Source organism: Emys orbicularis, chromosome 1, assembly GCF_028017835.1.
Source record: "Emys orbicularis isolate rEmyOrb1 chromosome 1, rEmyOrb1.hap1, whole genome shotgun sequence".
In the NCBI taxonomy this organism is placed as follows: domain Eukaryota; kingdom Metazoa; phylum Chordata; order Testudines; family Emydidae; genus Emys; species Emys orbicularis.
The window spans coordinates 103,031,865-103,056,184 of NC_088683.1; the positions used below are offsets into that span (position 1 = coordinate 103,031,865).

At 45.8% G+C, this 24,320-nt stretch overlaps 1 protein-coding gene across 2 annotated transcripts in view; it reads right to left on the reverse strand.

The window, feature by feature from the left end:
• Positions 1-1,033: 1,033 nt before the first annotated feature.
• The window catches only part of RIC8B (RIC8 guanine nucleotide exchange factor B), a 54,575-nt gene continuing 31,288 nt past the window's right edge, over positions 1,034-24,320 (reverse strand). For both annotated transcript variants that reach the window (XM_065407438.1, XM_065407430.1), the window contains 3 exons: positions 14,233-14,377; positions 11,304-11,423; positions 1,034-1,401 (listed from right to left, as the gene is read on the reverse strand). In XM_065407438.1, the coding sequence (XP_065263510.1) occupies positions 1,290-1,401; positions 11,304-11,423; positions 14,233-14,377 (377 nt within the window). In that variant the 3' untranslated portion in view covers positions 1,034-1,289. The remainder of the gene's footprint in view (positions 1,402-11,303; positions 11,424-14,232; positions 14,378-24,320) is intronic.

The window sequence follows — 24,320 nt, forward strand, 5'->3', positions numbered from 1 at the left end:
GAGAGGGCATTTGGGTGTGGGCTCTGGGTTGGGATGCAGGAGGGGGTGCACGGGGCAGGCTCTCAGAGGGTGTTTGGGTGCAGGCTATGGGCTGGTGCGGGGGTTGGGGTGCAGGAGAGGGTGAGGGGTGCAGCGCTTACCTCAGGTGGCTCCCAAAAGTGATCCACACCCCCCTCTGGCAGCAGCTCCTAGGCGGGGGGGCCGGACCGGTCTCCATGTGCCGCTGCCCACAGGCACCGCCCCCGCAGCTCCCCTTGGCTGCAGTTGGCAGAGTCGGCACTTGGGGTTGGGGCAGCGTGCAGAGACACCGCCCTCCCCCCCGCCCAGGGGCCATAGGGACGTGCCAGCAGCTTCCTGTTGCTTCCGGAAGTAGAGCAGGCGGAAAGGAAGCACCTTAGCCCTGTTGCGCTGTCGGTGGTGGCGGCGGGGGCCCCGGGCCCTTTTAAATTGCCCGGGGGCGGCAGGCAGGGGACGATCTGTGGGAGGCATGCAGGGGCAGCAGGCAAGGCCAGAGGAGAGACCCGGCCCCGAACTTTGGTGGAGCCAGGCTCCTGTGCTCTCATACAACTCGATGCTCCTGATCAAGGCCATAAGTAGTATAGGCTTGCTGGGGTTTACTTCTGTGGCCCTGATTCAGGGAACAACCAAATACAGCTTATTTAAAAAAAGAAAATAAAAATAGATTTAGCAGTAATCAGTAGCTGACTGACACAGAGGTTAAATTTTGAAACAGATTGGTTAACCATGGTAATGAATGGTGAGATAAAATTTGATGGTTAACATGTTTTTTTCCTAAAGCAGTGGTAGAATCATTGAGCAATTGTGTAAGCAAACTTATGGCTTGACTAGGTCAGTCATGTCACATTGAACATCCTTTATTCCTAGGGCAATTAAGTCATTCTGCTTCTTTAGCAGAAATTGTATTTTAGGAAGGGGTTGGGGTAAGACACCACAAACAAAAGCAAAAAAGGGAAAAAACCTATTGAAATGGGAGAGAAGAATCTAGCAAGTTTTAATAAATATTTACTTTTTTTGCATTGCAATCTTTTATTTTCATCTCACTGAAATACAATTTGCTTTACAATTAATAAACTGATCATTTGTTCCTATATAAATGGATTAATAAAAATGCAGAGATTACACCACAAGATCCATCATTCAAATATCCCAATAATAAGACTTAAAGTGATGCTGGCTAATGAGAGGGTAGAATGTGTAGATAAAAGATGTCGCGGCTCTGAGGGAAGATGCTGATTAAAGGAGATATTGACAGTGAAGCAGGTGATGCTTTAGTCTGAATCTGAACTGTCTTGCTCATTGGTTTGGTACTGGCAGATTGTCTCTTCCAAAGGAGTCATCGTGCCATCCGGTCGAACTCCCATTGGTTTTATAACCTCATCCCTGTAAGATTTTTTTAAAAGTCTTAGTTAGCATATGCACACATGCATCAATCCACTGTTTTATTATATATAGAAATATACACACAAACTATGTTTTTACAATCTTTACAATAATTTTTTCACGAAGATCTCCATTTTGAACAAGAAAGGGGAACAAAACAAATCCAAAATGGGGGTGGAGAGGACAGATAAAGACTTCATTCATGTAGGCCAACCTATTAAGCCAATTAAAAGATACAGGAAAAGTCAATGCCCAACAGACTCAGGACAAGGAGCAGGTTCACTGTTTTAAATACATACACTAGCTTTTCTTCTGTGAATTCTTTAAGAAGAAATGGTTGCCAAAGTTTCACCTGCCATTCTGGGCAACACACACAATTAAAATAGATGATTTGATACATATTCATCTCATTCAGTGAAATAAATCATTCAGGAGAACGTTCTGCCTACACAACCTCTAGTGGTGCTTAAGTACTTGTTGATTCATTTTGAAACAGTCAGCCTTTTTTTTTTTTTTTACACTATTGCTTTTGTTTGTAGCAGTTTAATTACAGGATTGACAGCCATTTTAATCTCTTCAAAGCTCCAAAGGCCTCTCCACAGCTAATCCAATTATATCTACTCCACAAGCCACAGCCTCATCTAAAGATGATTAATTATTGATTAAAGCCAATCAAAAAGTATTAGCAAAGATTTATTTAATCCTCACATTTTATCACCTCATTTATTATATGTGGATTATGGCAAAGGCTGTAAGGTCAAAGATAACATTTTGATTTTCTATTATAAAGCCCTTATTTTTAATTTTCATGATTTCATTTAAATGGTGTGGATGCCGGACCCTAATTTACCTCAGATTTGAAAGGGAATCCCTTGAAACTTGTTTGTTGTCCCCAAAGACAGCCATAACCTAAAGAGCAGAATTTAGTTACTCTCAGTGGGGAAATGCTTTATTTCCTCCAACATTCTGCCTGTTCCTCATTCTCTCTTTAGGACAAAAGAGAAGGGCTTTGTACAGAGAGTCAACAATCCCAATAATGGCTGTTACAGAAGCAGCTAGAAAAGCAACATGCTAGTTGCAGGGTATGAACAATAAGCCAGATATTATAAAGATGAGCAATGTTTAAACAAGATACCAGAAACCCTAGTTTTGAAGAATCTCATCTCTCTCAATAGAGAAAGGGAAACTATCTGCATAAGTGAGGCACGCAAACCACAGTGATTATTTGCACCAGACACAAACTCAACAGATAGTGCTTTCTCCTCTGGCATTTTAGAAAAATGTATTTGTGGCACTATGTGGCTTGAGACACCTTGAACTCAAGGAAACCAGTGTGGTTTTGCCAAGCTGGGCTGGGCAGACTTCTAGGTATTTGTGCAAGAGGTCTGCAACCCTTGCATGCAGACAAGTAACAGTATGGCTTCCTTGCACACCTCAGTCTCCAGGGGGACCTGGCAGGGGGAGGGAATGTGCAATTTTGTACATCCACTGGCTATTCTCCTCATGGAAGGGAGATGGAGGGGAGAGAACTAGCCATGGGTTCTAGGACTGATTCTTCCTCCTCTTCTCACTTTGGCAGTATGGGTTCTAGGACTCTCCTGACCATCTGAGAATTTCCTGAGAAAATTCTTCCAGCTTCTTAAGCTCTAACATGTATTCTGGGAGAAGGGAAGAGAGTATCAAAGATATTTTCAAATTCTGATTTCCTAGGCCCAAACAATGGTGAGGAGCCACATATCTAGTACTGAAAGCACAGGGCTTGTGGTTTTCCTCCTGCCATTAGGCCTGCCAACAAGACAAGTAAAGTCTGGCCGGTGAAGTGCTTTGGAATCTTTTCAAAAGGCATTTGGCTGACTGGAAAGATGCAGCACAGGAGTCAGAAGCCTCTAGTAGGTAACAAGATCCTTTGAATCCCACAATTCAGCCTTATTACAGTTCAAGCCCCAGGTGAATTTAAGTCTCAGTAACTCATAGTCAAGCCTCAGTTAAGGATACATTTGCTTTTCTGTCATGCATACTAAAAGCTTCCCTCACCCAATGCTTGAAGTCCACAGTTCTTTGTTGAGTAAGTTTTTAAATTCCAACAAGTATAAAGAATCAGGAAATTCCTAGGCTTTCTTCCAAAACACGTTTACATCACAACATCTGAAACAGATGTCAAAAGCCACAGAATCATGTTGCTTATTAGCCATTTGGTCATAAGTCACCATGTATCTGGGCACATTAAAAATATTAAAGAGTCACACTGCCAAAAGGACCAAACAAATAAAAATGGTGGTAAAAGGGGAAAACAAAGCAGTCATGAGAGACCTGAATACACCAGGCTAACAGTTACAGTAGGACTTCAATGTGTCTGCTCAAGAAGTCCCATAGACAAAGGGTAAAAATCCATGCTACCCTGAAGGGAATGGGAGTTTTGCCATGGACTTCAATGGATCCAGGATTTCACCCCTTGTTGCTGAAATAAGGTCTTGCTACTCCTGGTCTTACCCATATAAAACCACAGGATGAAAACCAAGGGCAACCTGGCCAACCACAGCAGTTTTAAAGGGACCTAGGGGGAGTGATGGCTGCTCAAGTAGCTCATCTCTATTGTGGATTAAGGACTTTACATAGCCAAATAAGAATTTGAACTAGATATGCTTTAGCAATAGCAGCCCTCCAGACAATTCATAATGGTGGCAGGAGAGGAAACTGGAGATATCTCAGAGTTCTTGACAGTTAAGGTTGTATGAGCATGCGTCACCACCAATTTTCTCCTGGTTCAAGATCTCTTGGACAGACAGCATCATCAGATCCTGACAGGCTTCAAGAACTCTTGGATTACTCTGGAGTTATCAATTTCTAACACAGATTGTAGGAAGGAAGGCTACCCTTCCTATCTACGAAGCCTAGGGAGCTTGTATCTTGGCAAATAGTCTAGCTTTTCCTCAAGAAGTAAGAACAGGGTCTGGAGAGTCCTCCAAATTTTCAGGCTCCATAAGGTAAGGTGGATCTGGGACATCTTTATTTGATCTGACTTGTCAATATCCATTTGGGTTGGTATAAAATAGAATTAAATTCGAATATTGTAGAATGAATCTAAAGGAAATGGATTCATGCATCAGTTACACATGAGGCCGTAACAGCTTTGATGCAGCTCCTCAGTGCCAGTGCTGAAAGATAAGGGAAACTTAGAAAACAGGAATCTACCTTGATGCATGCAGTATATTGAAAACCCAGTATTTTTATTACAATTTTCTCATAAGACTGTCAGTACCCATCTTCTACAATGCTTGCAGTGCAGGACATTTGATTCCCAAGCTAGTTTTCTGACTTTTAACCTTCCAAACAAAATGCAATTTGGGGGTAAGTAATCTACAAAACCCAGAAATCTACATTTTTTCTAGCCCACTGAGGCAACTGTTTTTTCTTAACGATATTCACAAATATCTGGGTGTATGTATAGTTTCACAAGAAAGTTTTATGCCATTTCAATTAAAGTATCAAAAATAAGATTTGTATTTTGTGTGATTTACCTTGTAGATCTATTTCATTTCTACATACTGCATAGAAATATACATTCATAGTACCTGAGATGAACTTGCTCTCACTAAAAGGAATCATTTTCAAAACTTATACTGTAAAATCTGTCAAGACACCATGCAAACAATATGTGCATTCATATTAGTTTTGTTTTTTAAAAAGTTTAAATACACAAAATATTTAACTGAGAGCATAACTCAAACTAAGAGACTGATGCACCCCCTTAAACACTCCCCCCCCCCCGATTATATATATGATTAAGATGATCAAACTCATGTATTTTTCGTATCACGGTATATTCTTCAAGCCACAATATATATTGGCTGTATACTATACTGCACTTGTGGGTGTCATTCCAAGAATGTTCATCCCATAGGGCTTAACTGTGAACCCTGCTGAGTACCCTTTGTTCTCCTGCACAGGCTTCCTGTATTACCAGACACTATGGAGGAGGGGAAGAAACCACTATCAGGTTGCTACTCCCCTTCTCATGGAGGTGGGTGGAGCTTTGGGTCCATGCTCTCCCCCCAACATTACATGGGCCAGTCAGTGCAGCTGAGCTGGCATGGAGGAAGTAAGCTGTGCCAACAAGAGAGCTGGCACAACTTATTACTTCTTGCTCCAAGGGGAAGACGGGACCAGTTTGCAACAGTCTCCAAGTCAATCTGGTTCTGTCCTAGAATCAGGGCCAGCACAACTATGTGCTTCCTCTCAGCTGGGCTGGATTGCAAAGTTCCAAATCACCCCACAGTAACTTGTGTACTTCGAACAGGTAAAATGAGAAGGGAAAAGAAAAAAAGGACTAAAAGTAAAGAGAATAATTAGCAAACAAAATATGTGACATTTGGGATGCCACAAAGCTAACTTTATGAGTCTGGAATGAGTGCATTACTCAAAACAACAAAACTTGTTGGGTAGGTTTGCAAGAGGAGTAACTCCACCAATTGAAATAAAACCGATTTTGACATTTGCATACAACAGTCCTCATGCAGATCCTCAGCTCGTGTAAACTGTGCTAGGTCCATTAACCACAACGAGTCACCAATTTAGCACTGGTTGCTTAGAGACCTCAATGGAGCTATGACAATTTATGCCAGTTGAGGACCTGCACCCTTTTGTTTGAAGTAAGGTAAAAGTCATCTTGGGGTTCTCCTGACAAATGCACACACTTCAAAGAAAATAATTTCACATCTATGAAGTTTGATCACTCCACATTACAGGAAAGAGATATTACTTCCCGCACACAGTGGGTGGCAGTGTGAATTTTGCTGTATCCATTGAATATATATTATAAATGCAAATATATGAATGTACATATTAATAAAATTTGTTTAAATGTGTGTAAACATCCTTGTAACATCCCCTAACGAGATCAAAGACTCTTCGCTGCACTACACATGTTCCTAACACAAACAAAGCATTCTATTCAAGTATACAAGTAGAAAACACACCCTAATTAAGCAGTTGGTAAAATACATTCTTTTCTCCCACTTGCAGATCTCCCAAGTGTCCCTTCAAATTTACCTATACAAGTTTCAGCTTCCTGCTTGCCACTTAGCTTGATAACGATTCAAAAAATCATTCCCTTGTTTTCAAGGGTACTTCTTTCTTGTCTGTTCTGTGTATGACAGGGCAGTATTGACACATGGAATTAATGACAGTGTCTGTAATGAAACAACCGTCATGCAAACACCAGTCTGTTCCTTTGATAACATGGCATGTTTGGGACCTATTCACCTCCCTATAATTGAGTACTACATAATAGTTCCGATCCTTTCATGTAACATTATTTTGTTCTATGATTAGAAAAGGAGAGGGGGAAAAAAAATCTATATACCATTGCCTTCTTCATTCACCCCCTGATTAATGCTATGTTTTTAATGAGCGTGGCTGCTATTTAGGCAGGTTCTGTTACATACTTGTTTTGTTGACTTCTGTTCAATGTACAACAAAACCCAAGCTGTGATAATTGGGGACCATTTCATCACCAAAAGAATTCCTGCTATTAATACAAGGTTGGCTTGGAAAAAGCATCCTGACATTTTAAATTAGTCAATTAATTTATAATTCTCCCATCATTGATAATGGAGAAAGTGTTAGTATATTTATCAGACATTTTAATTAACATGGAATATTTCCAATACTGTAGGATATAAACAGATGGAAAATTGCACAACAGTGATTTAATTTGGCTAAATTTAGTCTTTTGCAACACCAAAAGGTTATGTTAAATCTTTTTCACAGATTGTAGGTGGTTTTGGAAGCTCAATCATATGACTTTCTGTGGAGAGTAAACTGATTCGCAACCAACAATTCTCATTGCTATAACAAGATGATTTGTACTACTTATTTACAAATAGGTTTTATTTGAAACAAATTCGGGGCTAACTCCAGCCACCCAACACTCTATCCAACACCTTGCCCAAGTAGTGTTGAAAATTCCCCAGCGCTGTAGAGATTTCAAGGCCTTCCTTTTCCCTTGCATTGAAAAACATTAGAAATACATATATTACAACAACAACAAAGCATCCTTGTCAGGCCAAATTTGTACCAAAGTTTAGTTTTTGTGAACGGAACAGAGACTTTTTATAAAACTGAGACCAACACATTTTTTATTTAAAAATCAAAAGACTATTCATGTTTAGGATAGGTTGTTATGGTTATATTGGATTTTTTTTTAATACTTCATTCCTATATATTTTATGGGTGCTATCCTTGTATGTATCCCGACTTCTGACGAATAAGGAGTTCACATTCTGTATGCCACTTTCCCTTTTCATGGATTACAGAACTCCAGATAACACTTCATTGGTAAAAACTGCAATTTAACCATAAAAAACTCAAAAATACTTTTAAACACCCTCAGTCTGTACAAAGCAGTTTTCAGTTAGGTGCAAAAAAAAGTCTGAAACATCACAAATGTGTATATTCACTCTTCCCCTTCACACTACCTATATTTAGATGAAGTAAAACTGGATTAATTAATTTTTTCCCCAAACTTAGCAATAATAATTCATTCTCTCACAAAATCAACTTCGATCAGTGTTAGCATGAAAAGATTCATTCAAGCACAACTGCCATACTGAAAAATTATAAGTAACTGAAAATAGCAGATATGCCATTGCAACCTTACCTATAGTCTAATATCCATTGCATTTCTCTCCTCTACTAGGGAGTTAATAACTTTAAAGATGCCAATAAATCCTTATCACCTCCTTCCAGCTCCATCATGTTTGTCATCGTTTAGTGTTACTAAATGCCTCAAAATGGTTTCAAATGTTTCCTTGTTACATGCAATTATCTCCTACAACAGGCACTATACAATATTAATATGATACAAAATACTAAAGTAGTCAAAAAATGGCCAGCTTCACAGCTGGCTACATTTGTATCCAAACACATGACTACTTGTAAAAGTTTATGCCCTTTTAAAAAATGGTGCCATGTTTTTATTTCCTAGGAGTGCAATCAGTCAGCAGATAACACATTTTAAAAACAATAAATAAATAAAATCAGATCTAGAATGGTCTGTAATCAGATGGGATGATTTTGCCATTTTCAGTCAGTCAGGGACTTATCAATCCTTTATATTTTTCTTTACTGTGAGAATGCTAGTTCTTAAAGAGTTATATGCCCCTCCCCACATTTTCCTGTTCAATTTCTTTCCCTTTTAAAAAACCTCTCCCCCTAAATGATTAAAAGCATGCTGGTGCTGGAAGGAGGTGATAATCATTTATTGGAGTCTTTAAAGTGATTAACACTAGCAGAGAAGGGAAATGCAATCGACATTAGACTATAGTTAAGATTGCAATGGCATTTCTGCTACTTTTGATTACTTATAACTTTTCAGTATGGCAATATTTCCACTGCCAGTTTCCCGATGTGTTACTTCCTATAGTGACAATAGAAATTTGCAAATCTATCTAGGAGGAAGTACACCTGCCATTAGTGATCTGCTTCAAGGCCATGAGCTTCAGAACCAAGAAGCTAAGAGATTGTGGTCCTAGAAGTGTAATTCCAGTATAGAAGAAAATTAGACTTTATAAAACTTCTGGTTAATTTTCAAGAATTGTAGCAAAGCAGCTTTCAGTTTAATTTGCAAGCTACAAACAACCACAAAACATTACAGTGGGTCCCTGGTATACGTTGGAGTTATGTTCTTGAAAAGGGCCACGGATACCAAAATGACATATACCGGGGACCCACTGGTATAGCAGTGGCGTAGGCAGGCGGGGACACTTGAGTGGGCAATGACAGAGAGCAGAGGGGTAAAAGCGATCTGGCGGCCTCTCCCCCCCTCCAGTTGGCCTTGTGGTGGGGGGCGCGATAGACACTCTGGCCTGGGACTCCCAGAAAAATGTGCGCTCCCGCTCACCACAGGCGCTCGGGGCTTGCCCTGTTCTGCCCATCTGGGGCTCCGCAGCTGGCGCACCGGGTGAGCCCCCGACCCCTGCTCCGTGGCTGGAGTGCTGGGATGGGAGCAAGTGGTGGGGCAAGTGCTGGGATGGGAGCAGAGCCGGGACTGGGGTGGAGGGTGGGCCTGGATATTAAGTGGGGCTACCCATATCTGTTGCATATCCGTCGCTCATCAATAGGAGAATGTGTTCCGATTCACGTCGGTGAGCATATCCGTCGTTTGCAACTTACAGTACAATACTGCAAACGACGGATATGCGGATCAGGACCGATGTGAATCAGAACACATTCCTCTATTGATGAGCGATGGATATATGAAACAACGGATAAGGGGAAGACATATACCAGGGACCCCCTGTAGTCAACTGGTAGCGTTAACTTTATGAAAAAAGTCTCTGTATTGAAAGGCTCAGACTGCAGGCACATGTGTGCAGTTCCAAAAAAAAAAAAAAAAAAAAAAAAAAAAAAAAAAAAAAGAGAAAATCCAACTACTTTTAAAATTAGTTCCTCTCTTCTTGAATGCAAGACTGGCAGCTTCCTTTTTCCATTTAGTATCTCTACAAACTGACCAACTGCAGTAAGTTACATTTGGTTAAAAACAAAAACAACAACAAAAACACTCCAGTCTCCTGTAAACAAGCCTCATTTCCTTTAGTTCTCTCTTCCTGGTGGCATCTTTTTACATCATTTTTTTTTTTCAATAAATAAAAAAAGGGAAGAACAGCCTCAAGTGTTTTTTTTTAAATTTGTATTACAGTAGTGCCCAGGGGATCAAATCATGACTCAGGGCTTCATTGCAGCGGGCACCGTACAAACATGCAACACCAAGACAGTTCCTGCCCTGAAGAGGTTACAATCTAAGGCCTTGTCTACATTACCGGGGTAAGTTGAGCTGTTATGCTACTCCAGCTATGTGAATAACGTAGCTGGAGTCAACGTAGCTTAGGGTGACTTACTGCGATGTCTTCACTGTGCTGCGTCGAAAGAAAACGCTTCACTAGACCGGCTAAATCGACACCTGCTGCATCAATTTTATCCAGCAACTTAGAAATAATAAATGTCATTGCCAGTCTGCCAAGCCATCTAGTGCCTTAGGGTGTCCTCCCACTGCTGGTCCAAGGGTCTCATCTTGATCCTTAGTCACTGGTGTATTTTACTCCCCAAACACTGTATATGCCCCACCTTTTCTCCACCCCTATTCATTCCACACTGACAGTCTCTTATGTTCTGTCCATACACTCCCCAACTCTCCCACTACTGCTTTCTCCACACAACCTTTGATTTCTTCTGTTCGTCACACCAGCTTCCTCCTAATCTGTTCTGAACACAATCCCTGCCATTCTGTCCCTGACTCTTGCTCTTCCCTCCAGGGTCAGGAAGTGCAAACAGCACACCCACATTATATCAAGAAAGAGAAACTGTCTACAATCATCACTGCTACTTAAAAGTAACAGCAATGAGACAGTGAGACCGGAAAACAGTAAACCTGTCAAAAAGCAGGTAGGTTTTAGAGACTCTTGGTTTTTCAGGGTGTTTTATTATGTTGGTCAGTGTTTTAAACGAGATTTCTGAAGCAACTTAAAGTGCACCTGTCTCTCCAGCCTGGCTCCTTTGCTTTATTGTAGGGAACCATCAGTTTTCAAAGGTCCTCTCCACATTAGAGTTTAAACAGAGTTAGATGGAACCGTGTTAAATACAAGTTCTTGCTATCTGTCAAAATGTAAGCATCATTTTCCTGTCCAGTGAAAGTGGCCAAAGCAGGGGGGGAAAAAACCAAACAAAAAACCAAACACTCAAGCATGTGGATAAACTAAAAAGGAAGCAAATTGTCCCACTGAAATTAATACGCACCTCTGACATAGTGAAGAATTGGGGCCTAAACCTCTCTCTTAAGAAGAGCTACGATTAAAAACATCCACTTTTTTTGTTTGATTGTAGTATTTTGGATAGTGTTACATTACCTGGAAAGTTTATCAAACATGTTGACAAGTTTCATGGCTTCATATTCTTTTTGTTCTTCTGTCATTTCATCCATAGGGTTGGGCATTGGTTCCTCTACATGACCAGTGATAAGATTAATGCTGTGAGGGGGGGGAAAAAGATGCTGTAGCATTTACATCTATAAATACATACAAACAAAATTTCTCTTTTTGGATTTTGACAGATAATAGTTTTAAGTTAATGCTCCCTGGTAGCATTGTAAAATTGTTTAACTCCTTCATGAAGAATTGCAAGTAGAATTCTGCAGTTCTTTTCATGGATGGCCTTCCTCCATATTGTTTTATATTCATTTTGTTGGCTTTTTAATTTTTTATTATATTAGCTCCATGTTAAGTGCTCCAATACCCAAGTTTCACTAGTACACCCCTACCTCGATATAACGCTGTCCTCAGGAGCCAAAAAAATCTTACCGCGTTATATCGAACTTTCTTTTATCCACCGGAGTGCGCAGCCCTGCCCCCCCGGAGCGCTGCTTTACATCCGAATTTGTGTTATATCGGGTCGCGTTATATCAGGGTAGAGATGTACTCATTATGCCTATGTGTCAAGACTCAAAAGAGGAATTCTATTCAAGGTAGGCATTTTGAGTTGATTTTCTGGAACTATTACGTTTGGCACATATGGCCCAGTTCTGATGGTGCACTTTATCCTCAAATTAAATATGTGGTGGGGGTACCTTAAAATGGCATCAACTTCCTTCTCACACTCATCTTTACTGAACCAAGCTTTACTAAGATCAGAGGCTGAATTTACAGTACTGGCTGCTAGGAACCCCTTTCCCCCCCACTCATTTTTTACTTAAAAACTGAGAGTCAATTTAATATGGAAATCAAAGACACAAAATACAGGACTCCACAAAGTATAAGAGAGAGAGAGAGAGAGAGAGAGAGAGAGAGAGAGAGTGTGTGTGTGTGTATGTGTGTGTAAATACTCTTTAAAAAAAAAAAAAAAGTATGACTTCTCAGAGCAGAATCACACTTCCAAAAATGAAACAAAAAATAATATTCAATAAAAGTAGTAGAAGAAGTTACACAAGACCTTTTCACATAAACAAAATGGCAAATCCCAGACTACATGCCCACAAATATATTTTAAATTCAAGATGTCCGTAATTTATTATCTGGAGATGACAGGACTTCTTTTCAGGTCAGGTTCTTGAAAAAGAGACCAAGAGGAAGTGCCTATAAAGATTGAAGTCTTCCATCAATTTTCTTCTCTTAGTGGAATATGTTGATTTAGGGGGGGGGGAAAATGTGTTGCTGTAACCTACTGAACTCAAGGAGATTTTACAATAGGAGGTCCGAAGAGGCCAGAATCTGCACATTTTTTAATGTGTGTTTGAGAGAGGCTGAAAATAAAATGAAATAACCCTACATATATTTATAGATCTTTCTTCCATCAAGAAGATTTAGTGTCTTCAAGCAAGGCAGAGCAAAGCCATGTAACAAGTAAACCCTACTCAAGCACTACAATGGGCATTTGAAATAACTCTAAGCCTACTGAAATGGTATCCCATCATTAGGGCCCTACTAATTTCACGGTTGTGAAAAACATGTCACGGATCGTGAAATAAGCCCTGCCCTGTGAAATCTCATCTCCCCAAAAATCAGCCGGGCTCGGGAGGAACAGGACGTATCTCTCCCCATAACAGCCGTGTAGGGGAAGGACCAGACTCACCACCACAGGCAGCGCAAAAGTGAGAGGGGTGCGCTGCAGCAGCCTCAGAGCTGAGTTCTGGACTACCTCCCCCTGCGGCTTTTGCCAGGGCTCGGGGCTGCTGTCCCCCGCAATTCCTGCCTGGGCTCATGGCATCCTAATTCCAGGGCTTCTACTCTGCCCGCGTATGGCTACTGCTGGGGCTCAGGACGCCCAAGCTCCAGGGGTGTTGCTCCCTCCTCTCCCCATGGCTCCTGCAGGGGCTGGGGAGCACCCCGGCTCCAACCGCGACTCAGGACTTCCACCTCCTGCGGCTCCTGCCCAGGTTCAGGGAAGCCACCCCCTTGGGGCTCAGACCTGTTGTCCCTGATGGCTCTTGCCAGGGCTCTGGGCCACCCATGCTTAGGGCTTCTGTCCCCCCCACCCCCCATGGCTCCTGCCGCGGCTGGGGAACCCATTTTTCAAATTGTGGGAGGCCTCTGGGCACAGGCCCCATAGGCCCAGGCGTTAATCCACCACTGGCCCTGACTAGCAGCTAGGAACCCTTTGCTGGGCCGCTCCTAGCAGCACTGGGGAGATGGGACCTACCTCCAGCTCCGGGAGCCTCCGCCAGCTGCAGGAAACTCTGCAGTTGCTGCCTTCAGAGCCAGGCTCTGAAGGCAGCACAGAAGTGAGTATGGCAATCCTGCAAACCCCCACCCCCCACACACAACAGCTTTAGGACACCCCTTCCTCCCCCGCCCCCCTTGCATGATCCACTTTTGGATCAGGACCCCCAGTTACAGCACCATGCAATTTCAGATATAAATATATGAAATTGACCAATTTTAAGACCCTGTGGCTGTGAAATTGACCAGAGCGAACCGTGAATTTGGTAGGGCCCTACCCACCATATATCTAAAACTGGTTAATACAGAAACATCCCAGCCTAGAGCTAGTCAGTTCTCTTATCACTTATCAAATTTGTTGCAATTGATGAAGTTATGGAGGCAGCATTTAAGGATGAACAACGAAGACAATAAAGTTACACTTGAACCCCAGAAACACTAGATCAGAACAACACTGAAAACCTTCACAAAGTCTGTGGAAGACAACAGTCCATGTAAACACACACAACTCCAAAGTTGTACGCTATGATGGACCCCCTTGACAAAGGGCAGAGAGGAGGAAACTAACTCAAAACACAGTGGGCTGGGTGATGGTAACAAGAAGAAAAAAAAAATAGTACTGTACTTTGGCTTTGCAGATTTATATTCTTCAGTGTCTGTATCTTCATCATCAGAGTACCAATGATCTCCCCTTCCTCCTGCTAACAGGCCCCTTGCAGCCAGCAGTCCTGCTGCATTACCATAGCCTGTATACTTCAACAAGTTGTCAACTGCAATGAGACAAAGATCAATTTATTCAGCTAACAGTTAATTTAATTACAGTACAAAGTGCAACATTAGTATCATCTTTAAAATGGGTTTTAAAAACTAACTTCTTTATATGGGGACCAGTGTGCTCTAAGAAATAGCTGAAAAAGGCAGAAGTGAGGTATTAAATTTTAAATCGGCCCCAAGGTCAGTCGCTTTTGATTTTTTAATAAGCCATAAAGATGGCAAATTTAAGTTTTGTCTGACAAAATGATATAAAACAGGCAAATTTTTCAGGAGGCTGAAAAGTGGTGATAAGTGAAAGCGTGTATTCTAACTCTTGACAGGAAGGTGGGGTCCAGTGGTATGAATCAGGATTGGGACCCAGGAACTCCCAAAATTCTAATCCTGGATCTAAACTCTGCTCTTTTTGTGGCTCATGAAGTAAAAGACGGTTACTTACCTTCTGTAACTGTTGTTCTTCGAGATGTGTTGTTCACGTCCATTCCACATTAGGTGTACGCGCGCCGCGTGCACGAACGTCGGAAACTTTTTCCCTCAGCGGCTCCCGTCGGGCCCGCAGGGTCTCCCTTCCCGCCAGAGCGGCGCCCCGCCCCAGCGTATATATACCCCTGCTGGCCCGACCCTCCCTCAGTTCCTTCTTGCCGGTGACTCCGACAGAGGGGAAGGAGGGTGGGAAGTGGAATGGACGTGAACAACACATCTCGAAGAACAACAGTTACAGAAGGTAAGTAACCGTCTTTTCTTCTTCGAGTGCTTGTTCACGTCCATTCCACATTAGGTGACTCACAAGCTTACCATTGGAGGAGGGTAGGAGTCAAGGAATAACTGATTGAAGCACCGGCCTGCCGACCATCGCATCATCTCTGGTCTGATGGTGGATTGCGTAGTGGGCTGTGAAGGTATGAACCGACGACCAGGTGGCTGCCTTGCAGATCTCCTGAAGCGGGACCTGCGCCAAGAAGGCCGTCGAGGACGCTTGGGCCCTAGTAGAGTGAGCCTGGATCGGAGGTGCAGGCACGTTGGCGAGCTCGTAGCACGTGCGTATGCAAAGCACGATCCACTCCGACAGGCGTTGCGTTGAAATAGGCTGGCCCTTCACCCGTTCCGCAATGGCCACGAATAGCTGAGTCGATTTGCGGAAAGGCCTGGTACGGTCCAGATAGAAAGCCAACGCCCGCCGCACATCAAGGGTATGCAGGCTACGATGGCGAGGGTCCGTATGGGGCTTGGGGAAGAACACCGGCAAACAGATGTCCTGCCCCATGTGAAAACTTGTGACCACCTTAGGGAGGAACTTAGGGTGAGGCCTAAGTTGCACCTTATCCTTATAAAAAACAGTATAAGGAGGTTCTGAGGTGAGGGCCCTCAGCTCCGACACCCTCCTAGCCGAGGGGACAGCCACAAGGAACGCGACCTTCCATGAAAGGTGCATGAGGGAGCAAGAGGCCAGGGGTTCAAAGGGGGGCCCCATGAGTTTAGTGAGGACCAGGTTGAGGTCCCACGGGGGTATAGGTGGGCGAGTGTAGGGGAACATCCTATCCAGCCCCTTGAGGAATCGGACCACTGTGGGGTTGGAAAACACGGACAGCCCCAATTCCCCCGGGTGAAACGCCGATATGGCGGCTAGATGCACTTTAATAGAAGCGGGGGCCAGGCCCTGGCGCCTAAGGCTCAGCACGTAATCCAGGATCATCGGTATCGAGGCCCGCAAGGGCTGGACGCGCCGAGACTCACACCAGAGGGAGAAGCGCTTCCACTTGGCCAGGTAGGTTGCCCTTGTGGAGGGTTTCCTACTACCCAGGAGGATTTGCTGGACCTCCTGGGAGCATCTGTGCTCCGCCTCATTTAGCCAGAGAGCAGCCATGCCGTGAGATGCAGCGATGGCAGGGCCGGGTGGAGTAGGCGACCTCGATCTTGTGTTATGAGGTCGTGATGGAGGGGGAGGGTTATCGGAGAGGCCACGGACAGCTCTAAGAGAGTTGTGAACCAGTGTTGACGTGGCCACGCCGGGGCGATGAGAATGACCTTCGCCCTGTCCCTGCGGGTCTTTAGAAGGACCCTGTGGATGAGTGGGAACGGGGGGAAGGCATACTGCAGGCTCCCGCCCCACGGGATTGCAAAGGCGTCCGCCAGAGAGCCCGGACTGCGGTTCTGGAAGGAGCAAAACTGTGGGCACTGGCTGTTGTCCATGGTGGCAAACAGATCCACCTGGGGAAACCCCCACCTCAGGAAGATTGAACGGAGGATGTCCCGCCTCAGCCTCCACTCGTGTGTGAGGTAGGACCGGCTGAGACGGTCCGCCAATCCGTTCTGGACCCCGGGGAGATATGCAGCCTGGAGGTGTACTGAATGGGCTATGCAGAAGTCCCAGAGGAGGAGCGCCTCGCGACAGAGGGGAGAGGACCGGGACCCGCCCTGCTTGTTTATGTAAAACATAGCGGTAGTGTTGTCCGTCAAAACTGACACGCCGTGCCCTCTTATGGTGGCGTGAAAGGTCTGGCAGGCGAGGCGAACCGCCCTCAGCTCCTTCAGGTTGATGTGAAGCGACTGTTCCTCCCTGGACCACAAGCCCTGAGTGCGTAGGTCCCCTAGGTGCGCCCCCCAACCCAGGTCCGACGCGTCTGTCACCAACGTCAGAACTGGTTGTGGGGCGGCGAACGGGACCCCCGCACAGACCTGCTGTTGGTCGAGCCACCAACAGAGGGCGTTCGATACCGGAGCCGGGATCGTGACAACCATGTCTAATGGGTCGCTGTTGGGGTGATATACTTGGGCCAACCACAGCTGCAGAGGCCGGAGCCGGAGGCGGGCGTGTCCAGCCACGTGGGTGCATGCCGCCATGTGCCCCAAGAGCTGTAAGCAACGTCTGGCCGTGGTCGTGGGGAATCTCTGGATGGAGGTCACGGCCTCCTGGATTGCCCGGAAACGCGACACGGGAAGGCTCGCCCTCGCCGCCACCGAGTCCAGGACTGCCCCTATGAACTCCAGTCTCTGTGTGGGGACTAGTGAGGACTTGGGCACATTGACCAACAGGCCGAGATCGCGGAACACTTGTAGCGCCAAAGTCACGTGGGCGTGAACCTCTGCCTCTGACCGGCCCGCTAGGAGCCAGTCGTCTAGGTATGGGTAGACGCGCATCCGTCGCTTCCGAAGGAAGGCCGCCACCACGGACATGCATTTCGTGAAGACACGTGGGGCCGTTGCCAGGCCGAAGGGCAAGACCGCAAACTGAAAATGGCGCTGCTGGATAGTGAAGCGCAGGAACCGCCGGTGGGCCGGGCGGATAGCGATGTGAAAATACGCGTCTTTCATATCGAGGGCAGCGTACCAATCCCCCGGATCCAGGGAAGGAATGATGGTACCGAGGGAGACCATACGGAAACGTGGTTTTTGCAAGTACTTGTTCAGCTTGCGAAGGTCCAGGATAGGACGGAGGCCCCCTTTTGCCTTGGGAATGAGGAAGTATCTGGAATAGAACCCTTTTCCTCTGAGGTCTGGAGGAACCTCTTCCACCGCCCCTACAGCGAGGAGGGTCCGTACCTCCTGCATAAGGAGTTGCTCGTGAGAGGGGTCCCTGAAGAGGGACAGGGGGGGTGGGTGGGGGGGGGGCAAGGAAAACTGGAGGGCATATCCTGACTCTACCGTGCGGCGCACCCAATGATCTGATGTTATATGGGACCAGGCACGGAAAAAACGGGATAGGCGGTCCCTGAAACACAGGGGAGGATCCGGGGAAGAGATCGGTACGCTGTCCTCGATCGCGTCTTCAAAATCCTTGTTTATTGCCCGGCTGCGGCTTGCCGTTGTTATTGCCCTGGCCTTGACTCTGGTTAGGCGTATTGTTGCGCCTACGCCTATTGTCTCTGCCCCGCCTACGGTAAGGCTCGTGCCGAGGGCGAGGCTGGTAATGCCTCTGTGGAGGCTGTGGCTTAAAGGGTTTCCTCTGCGTCACGGGGGTATGCATCCCCAAGGACTTGAGGGTAGCCCGCGAATCTTTGAGGCCATGGAGCCTGGCATCAGTCTGCTCCGAAAACAACCCCGTCCCTTCAAACGGAAGGTCCTGGAGGGTGTTTTGCACCTCTGGAGGAAGACCAGACGCTTGCAACCACGCTGAACGTCTCATCACCACTCCGGACGCGATAGTCCTGGCGGCCGCATCGGCCGAGTCGAGCGAGGCCTGTAATGAAGTCTTGGCCACCGCCTTTCCCTCGTCCACAATGGCCGCAAACTCGGGCTGGGACCCCTGAGGCAGGGCCTCCTTGAACTTGGACACCGACGCCCAGGAGTTAAAGTTATGTCTGTTGAGGATCGCCTGCTGGTTCGCGATCCGCAACTGGAGGCCTCCCGACGAGTAGACCTTCCTGCCGAAGAGGTCTAATCGTTTCGCCTCCTTGGCCTTGGGGGCCGGGGCCTGCTGGCCATGCCGCTCCTTTTCGTTGACCGCCGAAACTACCAGCGAACATGGGGCTGGATGGGAGAAGAGGAAGTCAAACCCCCTGGATGGGGCAAAGTACTTCCTCTCGACGCCCCGTGCGGTCGGCGCAGAGGAGGCTGGCGTCTGCCACACAGTCTTATAGTTTGACTGTACGGTCTTTATCAATGGAAGAGCAATCCTGGAGGGACCCTCCGGGCTGAGAATGTCTACCATGGGGTCCTCCTGCTCGACCGTCTCCTCCGCCTGCAACCCCAAGTTGAGGGCCACCCGGCGGAGCAGGTCCTGGTGTGCCCGGTGGTCAATTGGGGGAGGGCCGGACACTGTTGTGCCCGCCACGGCTTCATCTGGTGAGGAGGAGGAGGTCATGGCTTTTTGAGCGTCCTCATCCTCCTGTAAGTCCTCCTCAGCGGGCTGACCCTCCGGGGTGCGTCCCCTGCCCTGGGCCACGGACGGTGCCTGGCTCGGTGCCGAGTCCGCCCTCTCGGCCTCAGGCGGTCTGGAGACCGTAGCCTCCGCACGGGAGGTGGGACGGTACCGTGGGGAGCGGGACCGGTCCCCCGAAGGGCCCGACCTCGAAGTTCTGGATGGCGGGCCTTGCTGGTGATAGGCCCACGGGGTCCAGAACGGCCACTGTCCCGGATGGCTCCAGTGCGGTTGCCAAGAGGTCTCGTGCCGTGTAGCGGAATGCCCTCTGCGATCGTACCTCGACCGCCCCGAGCTCACTTCCGACGCCAGCGAAGGCGACCTGGAGGGCCACGGCGGTGCCGTGGAGCGGTGCTGATCCGGTGTCGGGGAGCGGTGCCGTCGGGACCGGGACCGTGAGTAGCGCCGTACCGATCTGGATCTGGAACGGTACCGTTGACCGCGGGACCGGGAACGGCTGCGGGAGGACGGTCTTGGGGTCCTCGCCGTCGAAGCGCCCCGGTGCCTGCTCGGGCCGGGTTGCTGGGACGGTGCCTCGCTCGCGCCGGGGCCCTTCTGCGTGGAGGCCCGTTGCGCGGCGGGAAGCCGGGAGTCCACCGAGGCGGAGCTCGACCGGGACCGGCGCCGGGAGCGGTGCCGAGATGGCGACCGCGACGGGCGCATCATCGCCGGCTTGCCCTTGGAAGGCAGTCTCGGCGGAATGTCTTTGGCGCGGAGTGTGCTGACGGAGGACAATTCAATGAGGTCCTTCGCCGCCTCAAATGTGTCCGGGGTGGAGGGCTGTTCCAACAGTTCCTCCAGCCCCTCCTCCTCACTCGACGCGCTTGTCCCGGGGCTCGACGGGCCTTTCGGCGCCGGAGCCACTGGTACCGGGACCTGTGCCGGGGCCGGCACGGCCTTGGGCGCGCTAGCGGTCTTCGTAGTTGCCGCCTTCTTGTGCGGGGAGCGACCCCGGGCCTTGGGCTGGCTCTTGGGCTTGGCCGGCGAAGCCGACCGGTGCCGGGCGTGATCGCGCCGAGGCGGCACCGCAGGTTTAGTCTGCACCGCTTGCGTTGGGTCGCAGACCGATGCCGGGGCACTTCGCACCGACGCCGACGGTGCCGTGGGAGCGGAGGGCTGTAACGCCATCTCCATGAGGAGCTGTTTCAGGCGAAAGTCTCTCTCTTTTTGAGTCCTGGGCTTGAAAGCCTTACAAATCTTACAGCGCTCCTTCTGGTGAGCTTCTCCCAGGCAACGGAGACACGACTCGTGCGGGTCGCTCACTGGCATGGGCCTGCGGCACGTGGCACAAGCCTTGAAGCCTTGGGCGTGCGGCATGCCCCGCCGCCCAGGGCCGGTGCCGGGGTTGACCAAACCCCTATCACCAAGAGTTTGGTTGGTCTTTGTAACAACTAAAAAACTACTTAACTCTAACACTTACTATAACAAAGAACTGATAACTACTGCTAATGACTATGCTAAGGGACACTCTCGAGTTGCGAGAAGAGCTGTTCCAACGTCGCCACGGGCGGTAAGAAGGAACTGAGGGAGGGTCGGGCCAGCAGGGGTATATATACGCTTGGGCGGGGCGCCGCTCTGGCGGGAAGGGAGACCCTGCGGGCCCGACGGGAGCCGCTGAGGGAAAAAGTTTCCGACGTTCGTGCACGCGGCGCGCGTACACCTAATGTGGAATGGACGTGAACAAGCACTCGAAGAAGAACTACCATTTCATCTCAGTTTCCCCATCTGCACAATGAAGAAGCTAATAAACTACTTAACAGCAGGTCTGAAGAGTTAAACCAATGATTGTGACGTGCTTTCACACCCCCCCCCCCAAAAAAACAAAAACAAAAAAACCAACAACAGTGCTTTATTTGGTTTGATAAATAATGTAGGCTGGGATTTTCAAAGGCGCTTAAGAGAGTTGGGTTCCCAACTCCCACCGAAAATCATTGGGATTGGGTCACCTAACTTCTTTAGACTCCTCTGAAAACGTTGACTATAAGTGCTAAGTATTATTACTCCAGCCACTATTAGAACACCTTGTTTTATTTTCTATGCAAACCCAAAGAATAAAATAGCTTTTTAACACCTACTGACCAAAGATAAAACTTACTGGCAACATTTTCCTAAATGGTCTAGAAAGTTCACTGAATCCTTTCATATTTGGTCAACTTTCTGTGGTTTTCCAACCCCTACCTCCACAGACAAAGTGATCTTCACTTTTTATAGTTGTGCTACTGTTATTTAGGGCAGATAACTAGAAAATTCTTGGTTGGTACCATTGGCAAAATTTCATGTTTTTGAATTTTGTTTTCATTATTATTGCTTGAAACTTTTATGTATTTCCATGTGATGTGGAAATAATTTCTTGAAAATAATTATCTTCCTTAAGAAATGTGTTTCTTTTTAATCTGAGGTTCACAGCTATGGGCAAAATTCTGCTCGATTGACATACGCTAATCCCAGTGACTTCAGTGGGAATAGTCAAGTGACTAATGACAGCAGGGTTTGGCTCCAATGCTTCTGTAACTTACCTATACTATCCATAGTGACAGTGAAAGGATAACATTTATTGAAAAAAATGTTTCTGAGACACAGCACCATGCATATATTATTTACAGAGCGCATAGTCCAGCAATGGCAGAATGCATCACACTTAATGTTCTGGAAAAAGGTCATCCTATTAGTTACAGAAGAAGCGTTTAGCCTCTCCTTCTGTAGTATTAAGGCTGGTCATTGTTAGAAAGGGGAAAAACCCACATAATTTATGCAGCCAGTATATGAGAAAAAAACGACAGTCACTTTTCTCAGTACAGCCATCTGAAAGAAAGCTCACATGGCACAAAGCATTTTTCACCAAGCATACACAAGGATTTTTTATTTTTTTAGAAACAAGTAGTTTTTTAAACCTACAGCAGATTGTTACTTTTCCCCACAAATGCTCTGTGTGTGACACTAGCAGAATGAGAACTTGATGTGGGAGACAGAAAATCAGTTTCTAAGCTTTATCAACACAGAATCATGACTTGAAAAGGAGGGCACTTACAAGAAGCCAGTTTCCAAACCCATTCTCTTGCATACCAGGCCAGTAGGGGCTTGGAGAACTGCAAACACAGTCTACCCATCCCTTATGGGGACTATGCTACATTGCTATGCAGTGACCCCTTTGGTTAATATGCAATAGAACAGATCCTGATGTTCTCCTAATGGAGTCCATTCAGCCTTCCTTATTCAAAATAAGGTCACCAAAAGGTAGGGTCTTAAGGGAGAATGAGCATTAAAAAAGAAAGAAAGAGCAAGAGAGATGCCACAGTATATTCCCAGGAGAAAAAGTAGGACACTTCTACAAGGGCAAAGGCCTAGACTTTGCATGGTTGTGCAAAAAAATTCTTTTTTCAAACAGCAATTCCAAGAATCAACTTCTCTGAATGCAGAATTACAAAAGTGATTGTCCCTATACCTTACAAAGGTAATCCACAAGCATGCTTATGCCCAAATCCGATATTAAACAAGAAATTAAGCTATACAAGCAATTGCTGTCATGATCTTAGCAACAGAAATTCCAAGATGGGGGCTATATGTTGAAATAAGTATATCTGAATTTATACTCATCAAAGGTAAAATTTACACCAGTATAGGGGCCCTCTCCTCCCCCACTTAAGCCCTTTGCACAAGGTTTAAACTGCATGGAGGGCCTTGCACATTCCCTCTGCACTGGGGTGAAATCCAATCCAATTTGGCAGTGATCAGAAGTAATTTACATATTAATATTTTGGGACCTAGTGGTAAGAAAAAAGAATTAGTTTGCTCAGTCCAGTTCCTGGTACCCTGTTTTGCAGCTGCTCTGAACATGGGACTCCCATTGAAATCAAATAAGATACCTTGCTTGAAGTCAATGAGAGTTTTGGGCACTGAACAGCTACAGCAAAAAGCTTACAGATAGAATACTACAGCTGGTGCCACTGGCATTCTTAGACGAGGGGCCGAAGACAGAAAAAGCAGGCAACCTAAACAACTCTTACGCCCAGGTTGAAGCAGATTAACAGGGCGGTGTAAAGAAGCTTGTTCTGCCACTATCAATTCCATGATAAACAGAACATTCTAGTCACCTGGCTTGTAATTTTGGGTAAATTTATCAGATTAAGAGATTATAGATTTATAAGTGATTGTTATATATGATGAGAAAAGCTCTTAAAGTAATTTTTTACTGTAGGTTGCTGTACTATAGAGGCTGTGTAAGTACAGTTATACATGAACATTATTTACTGGATTGGTACAAGATTTTTCGTTAGATATCAAACTTTGAAAACACTTATTTTACGGTTTGAAGAGTTCATAAAGCGTATTACTGAAAAGGAAAATAAACCATTAAATATATGTCAGGAAAGAGTTTGGATAATCAAGGTATTTAGTCTGATCTGATCATAATTTATTTCCAGTAAATTATGTTACATCTTTGAGGCACTGACTGCTGTCTTCCTGTTTGTCTCAGAAGCACCCAGCACATTTTTGGTACCAATTAATCTTATTTGTCAACTAGGGCTCCAGTTTTTAACTGAAGCCACAGATCTCTGGAAGGCAATTAAAATTTGATTTTCAGTATTTTTTAAAGAAGATATTTGAAGGACACACTTCCACCAACACAGAATTAACTAGGCCATTAAAAGGTGTTAGTTTCATTTAAAGAGGAGAAATAAAATCTACTTAATATTACACAGAAACATGGTAGGTGTATGTGCTGCCTGGAAGCAGACAGAACAATCGGTCTGCTTGTTTGGGAAAAGCAGGGGGGAAAATATGTAAAGTAGTATAAAATAATTTCAGTAATTTACAACTACTGTTTAGTTAGAATGGCCAGACCCCAAAAATGAAGCTCAATTCTGTCAGGATACACTAATTATGATGTTAGTACTATGTAATGCCCCATTGCACAGTAACTATATACATGTTGTAGCTAGAAAATGGAAACCATTATATAATATTTGATTAACGATGAAAAACATTAGGCATGATTTTAGCAGTATCACAAACAGTACTAAGGTGCCACAAGGATTCCTCGTTGTTTTTGCTGATACAGACTAACACAGCTACCACTCTGAAGT